Source organism: Gavialis gangeticus, unplaced genomic scaffold (genome assembly GCF_001723915.1).
Source record: "Gavialis gangeticus isolate Ggan-Ray unplaced genomic scaffold, GavGan_comp1, whole genome shotgun sequence".
Lineage (NCBI taxonomy): Eukaryota > Metazoa > Chordata > Crocodylia > Gavialidae > Gavialis > Gavialis gangeticus.
The window spans coordinates 84,301,738-84,311,200 of record NW_017729031.1 but is presented as its reverse complement, the minus strand read 5'-3'; the positions used below and the strand labels follow the sequence as shown (position 1 = coordinate 84,311,200).

Genomic DNA, 9,463 nt, shown 5'->3' with positions numbered 1-9,463 from the left:
CCCTACTCTCCACAATCTCTTCCCCTCCCTCCCCCCACCTATTGTCAGATGCTGCTCAGGCTTGCTTCCCTCCAGGAGCAAAGCACGTGCAAGCTTCACCCTTGCTGGGCCGTGCAGCAGTGTCAGTGTGGCTGATTGGATGGGCAGTCAGTGCAGTAGTGTCGACGCAGCTGGTTGGCTAGACACGGGACAGTTTCCATGTGCTTCTTGCATGGCAGGGAATCCAACTGGAAACCACTCTGAGCTGCACCTGACAGTAATGGGAGGAAGTGGTGGTGGGGAGGCAGCAGAAGCTGCAGAACGCAAGGGAAAGCGGGAGGCTGCTGTGGCCATTGTCAGAGCTGGTGCAGCCACCTGCCCCTCTCTTCCCTGCCTCCTGGCTTTGTATGTGAATCTAAGACAAGGGGCTTTTTCCCATGGTGATTGGGAGAAAAAAAACTTCATCTTAAATTCAAGTAAATAGAGTAGTTCCAAACATGTTAATGGGGATAATCATTCCAGTGAATAGTTTCTGAAGAAGCCAAAGGTAGATCTGAATTCATCTGTTACATCCCCTTCTATTAGAGCCAATATTCTAGTTTAGGTAAAGGAAGGTGAGTGTGGAAAAGTTTTTGATGTTTGTATTTGCATTGTCAACACAAGTCTTAGTCTATATCTGCAGTGGACCAGGCTCAGAAGCTATATAAAAATTCAGCCTCAGGCTATCAAAATGTTTTTAAGGCTCAGGTGGACAACAGACAAATCATAAATCTTAAGCATTTTGATCTGAAAAAAATCTCATAAAAAAAGCTTTGCAAAATTTCTGGTTTAGCTGATTTGATATGAAAACTTGTTTCATGGTGTTGTTATTATTTCATATTAAAATTTATTTCATGGTGTTACCTGTTCAGCAACATCAGGCTCTGTATATAACAGTTTAGTCGAATGTATTTCCCTACTGATGATTCTCTTGCACTTATGTGCTTGCTCGCTCTCTCTGTCTCTTTAGCTAATGTATGTGTTGTGAAGGTGGATGGAACTCCTCATCTATGTAAGACTGATGAAGTTGGTGAAATATGTGTGAATTCTGGGGCAACTGGGACAGCATACTATGGTCTCCTTGGAATCACCAAGAATGTGTTTGAGGTTTGTGTCTTTTTGTAACTTTCATGCCATGTGAAATATTTCCTAAAAGACATTTTGATTTTTTTCAGTTGTGTAGATGAGCAGAATAGTGTCAGTTTCTTCCTATGGGCATGCTCCAGTTTCTTCTTCCAATTTCTGGGTTTTTGTGTGTCTGTTTGTTTAATTGTTTATTTGTTTTGGGCTAAAGGGTAATATTAATGAAAGCTAAAGCAAAATACACCTCCCTTCACTCCAGTAGCATGTTACTGTTGAAATTTGTTTTTCCTTTAACCAATGAAATAGTATTAGTATCTTTTTTTTATATTTCATGTTCTAGAATCATGCTCATATGTGTGTTCATCTTAGCTCTGTTAACAAACTACTACTATGGAAAGTTACATAAAGAATTTCAGGTACATTAGTGTATAACTCTGGTGACTATTCACTTAAATTTCAGTATGGTCCAACTGCTTGGAAAAGGTTTGATAGAGGATGAAATGAGAATAGCAAAAAAAAACCCACTGTGCAGGTGTGGCTGTGGAGAACACAACTAGGAGTGGTGGCCACAAGCTTTAATTGGGGAAATTTAAGTTGAAGATTAAGAGGAACTTTCTGACTATGAGGGTTGTCAAGCACTGGAAGAGGCTACCTAGAGAAACTGTGAAATTTCCATCCCTGGGCATTTTCAAGAACAGGTTGGACAGACACTTGACTGAGATGATTTAGCCAAGAATGATCCCTGCCTTAAGCAGGGGGCTTGACTAGATGACCTTGAGAGGTCCCTTTGAGCCTTACTTTCTTAAGAGCCTATGACAGGAGGTTACCATCAGGATCAGGGAAGGTTTAATGATTCAATTTTTCTTTTATACAGTAAATAATAAATCAGCTTTGGTGAGTATCTTGATACCTTATCTTTATTTTTGTCAGACCATTCCAGTGACAGCTGCAGGAGTGGTTGTTTCAGATCAACCCTTTACAAGAACAGGATTGCTTGGCTTTGTTGGTCTTGTAAGTATGAAAGGGCAGTCTTACTCCAGCCACCTCAAGAAGTAGAACCACTCAATTAATACAGTACAGTATAGAGTATGTAGGAGGACTGGAAAAAGAGAATAAGTGCAGAGCAGTATTACTTTGTATGACAGTTTGCAGAATAAATTAAACTAGAGGTGGAATAACAGGTGTTAACACTTTGCATTTCCAGAGGGGGGTGCCTTCTCACTTCAAAGCCAGAAAGCAGGCAAGTCTATTGAGGTGAAGAATGCAGAAGTATTGAATAATGCAGCCTGGTGTTGGCAGTTGTCTTCCCCCTTCCATGTGAGAGCAACTATATTGAACAAAATTCTCCATCAGAATGTTGGCCTCATGTAAATCTATCCAGTATCGTTATTTTATCCATAGGATAACTGTATTTACCGGAATCCAAGATTACTTCAAATTTAAGACAATATAATTTTCCATGTATAGAATCTCATTAGTGGGAGGTCATCTTAAATTCATCCCCCCAACTGCTGTGGTGGAAAAGCAGCAGTAAGGGGTGAGGGGCCAGATGCCTGTCCCCCACCATGCGCCCCTCCACCCCCACCCCACCGCTCCCACCTGCAGCCTCCTCCCCCTCCCTTGCCTTCTGCTGCAGCTGTGCTCTGGATCTTGACAATCAGTAGCAGCCATGGCCCCATCCAGGCCCAGCCCAGCCAGGGAGAAGTGGCAGCAGCTCCTGGTTGGACCAGGTCAGAGCTGGATGAACTAGAGCAAGTGAAAGTAAGAAGGGAAGAGGAAGCTGGGGGGCAGAGGAGCCTGGCAGCAGGGGGAGCAAGGGATTGAAGGAGGCGCAGGTACAGGCATGGAGGGCAAGGCATGTGGGGTGCAGGCTGTAGGTTTCCCCTTCTCCCTGCAGTCTCCCCTGCCAAGCAAACTGTTCCAGCCCAGAGGAGGCTGAGGCTCCACTCTGGCTTCAGCCCCAAGTCCAGGGCCACTGACCAGATGCCTTCCCCGAGCTGGTACTTGAATCTAAGACACCCCACCCCTGTCATGGTGACTGGGGGCAGGAAAAAAACCCTCATCTTAGATTTGAGTAAAAACAATATTTTTATATTGCCAGGACTTATGGCTTTGCATTTTGGTTTGTTTGCTTGTTTGTTTCAAATTCTGTCATCTTTTCAGGACAATTTGGTGTTTGTGGTAGGAAAACTGGATGGTCTGATGACAGTGAGTGGCCGCAGACACAGTGCGGATGATGTAGTAGCCACAGCACTGGCAGTAGAACCAATGAAGTTTGTTTACAGAGGAAGGTAAATACATTGAGACTTATTTCCCAGCTTCTGCTGCTCAGATATTTCATAAATTTTCAGTCAGAAGTTTTCCACAGGAATTTCTAGATGTATGTTTTGAAGGAAAAATGCTGGTGGGGTAGTATTTTGAATATGAAAATGGGACTTTCCCTGATAACCTAAAAAAAAAAAAAAAGTATGAACATTTAAAAGTATGAAATTTAATTTATTTAAAACAGATTCAAAATAGCTTTAAAGTACCTTAATGTAATAAAATCATTAATCTTGGTGGCTGTGGGTAGGTTTCTATTAAAACCTCATTTTCAAAATTTCTCCTTACCGTTTTTCATCTTTTTTTTATTTATTTCTATTTTTAAAAATAAGAACAAATACCTGTCCAGAGCCCTAAGCACCTTAACATAAGTTGTAAAACACAAATAAAATTAAATAGCAACTCTCCCCAAAAGTTAGAGAACATGAGCATATGATGCATTCATTGTCCTCACACAGATCCAGCCTTCTGCCTCCCTTTAGGGCAGCCTGTGCTGTTAGGTCAACTTTTCAGTGTATCCTAAAGAACAAACAAGGGATTGTTTGAAACTGCTGAAGGACCCCTCAAAGACCATTCTATACCTCCATCCTTATTGCCCTTAAATTAATCTCAAGTCTCTATGCTAACTGCAGCTGTGGCAGTGGCATGTGGAACTGTTGCTTGCTTGCAGAAGCAAAATGCATAGTTTCTTCTTGATTTTTTTTTTTTTTTTACTACTTTCAATTCATGTACTGTTTGTAAAAATTAGCATATTCCTGGTTGAGGAGTTACTAGTTTTATATTGGAAAGACCTATAGTCGTAGCTATTTTAACTTTTAAAAAGTGATTTGTAACAGTCTAGATATTGCCAGACATGCCATCCAGGAATTTGCCATGGTTATTTATCTTCTTTCAAAAGTGAACCGGTAGCTAGATGTTTCGAGTGAGAATTAATATGCATGACAGTTACAGGTAAAGTTTGCACAGCTCCTGCATGTTTTGAACCTGTCTGTGATAGCACACTTACCACTTCAGCAATTGCAAATTCACTCAAGTATGTGTGAGAGAGAGAGAGAGATTAAAATCAGACTTGCTCTTGTCCTAAACTTGTGAGTGATTTTGTGGTAACCTGGCACGAATAATGCTTGTATATGTGGAAAACATAGTATCTCTGGGAGTTGCAGTCATTTCCATATTATGATAAAACCATGCTATGTTCATCTTTGTTGCATCTTTTTCAGTCCTATCATTCTTCTGTCCTTTGTGTTTTTAGGATAGCAGTGTTTTCTGTGACCGTTTTGCATGATGATCGAATAGTGCTTGTGGCAGAACAGCGCCCCGATGCATCAGAGGAGGATAGTTTTCAGTGGATGAGCAGGGTTCTACAGGTAGTCAGATCTGTCCTTTCTCTTTCCAGATGAATAAGGCCTATTGTATCAAATGAGAACCACAGAGCGTCCACTCCCATATAAGAAAACTTCCATTCAAATGACATAAAGCTCTGATAAGCTCACTTCTGAATATATCTGGGGGATCTTAGCTAATGGCATTTTTTAAGTCCAGTTTATTTTTGGAAGACAAGTTCTGTAGTTCATGTTGATAAATCCCTGCAGGTGACAGCTGATTTTTTTTTTTTTTTTTTAATACTTTTGTCTTGATTTATGTTACTGTCCTTCAGTCTAGTTGGTTCTGAAAACATTTTGTTGAGCTTATAAAGTATCAGAAACTGACCTCTCCTTCAGAATGTTCTGCAACCAGTTGGTAGTAAATTGGTTGCTTCATCATATTACATGAAATTTCTTAACACTGGCAGATGTGGTTTCTGTGATTCAGGAGTGGTCTTTGCCTACCCTGATCACCCCTAAGTCAGCAGCTACTTTAGGTAACCTTGCCTATTATTAGTCAGGGAAACATGAAGTAGCTCTGTCACTCCTGAAGGGGGTGTAGGACACAAAAGATAAAAGAGGAGACATGGCAGAAGGATCAGAAAATGAGAAGGGAGGAAGGAAAGAACTAAGAAGGACAATTTAAGTGGAAATGCTGCTTAAGCCTCAGAAGAAGGCTGTTTAAGGAAGACTTGGTGGTCTCTACCAAAATTCGTGCTTTCTAAATCATCTTTTTACAAGTATACACAATAAGGATGCCTTTCATAGAAATAAATTTGACCTGCATCTGTTATAGATTTTTTTCTCAGACTGGAGCAGATATTGATTGTAAAGCAGCAAAATGTTTCCCCCTCTTCTTCTCCATGGCTTCTGTTCTGCTGTATTTTTGTGGCTGTACCGTACATGCTAAACCTGTTGTGATGTAATTCTGGTCTTTGAGACCTTTCTGCACTTCACCCACTTTTTAGGAACTTCCCTTATCACTGGTGTGCTGGTCACCTTGAGCTAGATTGCAAAAGCAAAAATCTGGGTCTTGTTTCTGCTCCCATTGAAGTCATGGCACAAACTCCTATGAGTTCAGTGAATGCAGAATGCACTTTTACTTGCATCATGATTTACTAGTAAAGATCTGATGTTATAAATTACTTGCATTTTGAGTGTCTGTTCTAAATTCTACATTTATACAAGTGTCTTATTTTTTTTCTTTCCCTCAAGGCAATTGACAGCATTCACCAAGTGGGTGTGTATTGTCTTGCCTTAGTGCCTGCTAACACTTTGCCAAAGGCTCCACTTGGAGGAATTCATATATCAGAAACCAAACAGCGTTTTCTAGAGGGTGCTCTGCATCCTTGCAATGTTTTAATGTGTCCACATACTTGTGTTACCAACTTGCCTAAACCTCGACAAAAGCAGCCAGGTGAGTTGACCATAATATGTAGCTTAGTTTTTGTGTTTGTCTCTCTAAGGATGCATCTACACTGCAGTCCAAGGTGTGATTGCATGTTGTACAGAACTTTACAGTATAGTACTTGTACAGTACTTTTAAACTAGTACTTTAAACTTGGTTACTGCTTGGCAATATAGTCATGGTAGCATAGACATTAGCACAGACTGCCAAATCTACCCACTGTCCTACATTAGTACTTGTGTAATTAACCCACGCTAAGTTCCATGTAGCCATAGCTGTATTGTTAGTGGTACCTATGATACCTAGTTTAAAGCTGACGTGGGTGTGTTTGTCAGCTGCAGTCATGCCTTGGAGTTTGTTGCTTTGCAATCCAAAATTTGCTACCTCAGAAACAAGCCATAAGTATGGAATTGTTACCAGGTTGTATTTTTTCCTGTCTGAGGTGTTTGAGTTCAACCCTTTACATTTTTGAAGTTATATTGTATGCATTCCTTATGGTAATGTATGTGCTCAATTGTCAGTCTGAATGGCTTCATTAAGTTGGTTTTCTCTTCTATTTTGCTGACCTCAGATGTCGGTCCAGCTTCAATGATTGTAGGCAACCTTGTTGCTGGAAAGAGAATTGCACAAGCCTCAGGGAGAGATGTTACCCAGTTGGAGGATAATGACCAGGCAAGAAAGGTAACACTGAGCTTTTTCTGACTCTGTCCAATATCTCATTCAGACTGCTCGTGATGGGTCAGCAGTTATGGTACCTTGCTGAAGCTGAGCATTATGCAGTGGTGGCCAACCTTTTTGGTAGCTGTGCCACAAGTCCGAAGTATAAGAGTACCACTGTAATTAGCCACTGCCATCACCCAGTGCCACCAAATGCCATTGCCACCAGAACATGGAAACACTGAATTTGGTGGCATCTACCCCCATAGCTTCTGCAGGGCCAAACTTTTGAACCAGCACTGGCCCCCATTTCCCACGTCATGTGCCAAGCATACTGGCTGCCTGTGCCAGTTGTAGCATGCATGCCATAGATTGGTCAGCACTAGTGTAGGGTATTTTAAGTGAATTTGAAACTTTTCTGCTATCTTTCCTTTGTTTCAGTTTCTATACTTAGCTGATGTTCTGCAGTGGCGAGCCCAGACAACTCCAGATCACCCCCTCTTCCTACTGCTGAATTCCAAGGTAAGATGCACCTTAAGTCTCATTTTCAGACGCAGTAGATGGATCATTTAGATTTTGGAGAATGAAAATAGGAAATGACAGGCTCTGTACTACACCTTAAAATATGCCAAGCTGTTTGATGATGGAGCAACCACTCATGATGGCAGGTAGCAAGGGTATTAACTGCTTCAACTATCCATACTTCTGCTCACTCTCTAGAAGCTTAGTCTGCATTCTGTCTAGATTAAAAAAGCTGTAGCAGGTGCATTTCTTTCCATACTGAGCTGCTTCCAGATTTGGAGGTCCACATTGTGCTGGAGATTCTGTGGAAGCCTCAGTTCCCCTCCATACCCTTGAGCATAGGAGTACAAGAATGCTGAACTTGGAGAATCTCCTCACCAGGGGACCAAGAGTGATGACAGGAAGACGATTAAAGGAGAAAACAAAGACTACCATGAATCCAGGGAATCCAGTAAAGTCCTCTTCCAGTCTTGCTGGATCCATGATCACTCTGACCAATGGTGCCCGTCTCTAATAACCCACTGAGCTATGCTTCCTTTAGGGATGCTGCTCTTGATTACTGGAACATGTTCAAGCAAATATTTCAGAGCTCTGGGGTCTGCTTGACACTACCGCAACTCATAGCAAGCTAGTGATCAGCTATCTCAATAAGCAGGCTCGCATCCATGCTGTTGGAAAGCAGTGGTTATATAGCAGCTGATTCCAGATGTGTTCTGTAATCCTCCACATCTTGTTGACAAATACAATGTCTGCAGACAAGTTAAGCTGCAGAGCAGAAAACCTGTCCAAATGGGCCCTTACTAATCTGTGGTTCAGTAGGTAAGCTATCTTTGGGTCTCTTATAGCAAAAAATTCTATCAACGTGTCCTTACTGGCCCTTTACAGCAGGAATGGATAGAAATGTATTGGTTTGGAATAAGTCTGTCTTATGTGCTTTTCTATTGAGGTTTATTACTTCCAGTGGGGAGGGTTAGAAGTATCAGGTAGGACAGAGCTGGATGTTGACTTGATGGAAATCTCTGTATCACAGAACAGTTGCTACGGATATTTTACTATGTGTTCGTATAGTTCCTAAACATGGTCCAGGTATTCAAAAAAAGATCATTGCTGCTGCTAGTCTAAATAACTCTGTTTAAGGACAAAAAAAGTGTTGAGATAAAAGGGAATAACAAGTCATCTGGATAAGCTGTAGGCAACAGGGTAAAAGTCACACTATTGGAGGGACTTACATTGACAGCAAGATGCTTGTAAATTAACTGATGGATGCAGCTGAATCTGCTGTTGTCCTGTACCCCAATCCAAATGTTACAGTACATTTGCTACTTCTGTACAATGTTCAGCATGCCTCCAGAGGTTCTTACTGCCATCAGGGAACTCCACCATGTTAATGTTCCTCCCTGAAGTAAAGTTTAGTGAAAATGAAACTTAATGGCCACATTCATGAGCAAGGTCTCCTAGGGATATTTCTAGCTAGCAAGGAAAATGTACCCAGTCTGTTAAGGTCTGGAATTATTGTCCAAGATAGAAGAATGAAGAAAACATTTAAAGAAATGGGATTTTAAATAATCAGGAACAAAATGCAGGATGTAGTTATGAGAAATGTGAGGTAAGTACTAAAACAAGAATAAAACAAAGTTTTGATTAACTTGGTTAAAATTGTGGGAGGAAACTTAATTATAAAGGTAAGGGGCCTTTAAATAGTGTCCTGATAAGAATAATTGGTCTGCAGGCACTGAGGAAACAAGAGGCAGGTGCAGAGAAAATCAAAGGTTATATCAGAGAGATTCTAGATGCATATTGTTGGCTGTAGAGGTTTGTCCATATTGCGCCCACCAAGGTTTGCTTCAGCATGGTGCTGCATATGGTATGATGCTTAACTGCCTGCTGATGTAATGAATCTATATTTATTGATTTAAAGCTGCTGTCATTGCCTCGATTTCAAACAAAATGACTTTTAAGCTGTTTTGTTTGTTTAAAAAAAAAAAAAAATTCAGCTAGACCCTATGCTGAATCGTCTAATGTTTGTAATGACAAAGACACAATAGTTTCATAGTTTCATAGATTTAGGGTCGGAAGGGACCTAGTAGAT

At 40.9% G+C, this 9,463-nt stretch overlaps 1 protein-coding gene across 2 annotated transcripts in view; it reads left to right on the top strand.

Moving 5' to 3' along the window:
* DIP2A (disco interacting protein 2 homolog A) overlaps positions 1 to 9,463 on the top strand; it is a 168,037-nt gene that overhangs the window by 131,633 nt on the left and 26,941 nt on the right. For both annotated transcript variants that reach the window (XM_019523286.1, XM_019523285.1), the window contains 7 exons: positions 989 to 1,125; positions 2,032 to 2,112; positions 3,265 to 3,392; positions 4,676 to 4,790; positions 6,003 to 6,204; positions 6,767 to 6,876; positions 7,294 to 7,374. In XM_019523286.1, coding sequence (XP_019378831.1) covers positions 989 to 1,125; positions 2,032 to 2,112; positions 3,265 to 3,392; positions 4,676 to 4,790; positions 6,003 to 6,204; positions 6,767 to 6,876; positions 7,294 to 7,374 — 854 coding nt within the window. The remainder of the gene's footprint in view (positions 1 to 988; positions 1,126 to 2,031; positions 2,113 to 3,264; positions 3,393 to 4,675; positions 4,791 to 6,002; positions 6,205 to 6,766; positions 6,877 to 7,293; positions 7,375 to 9,463) is intronic.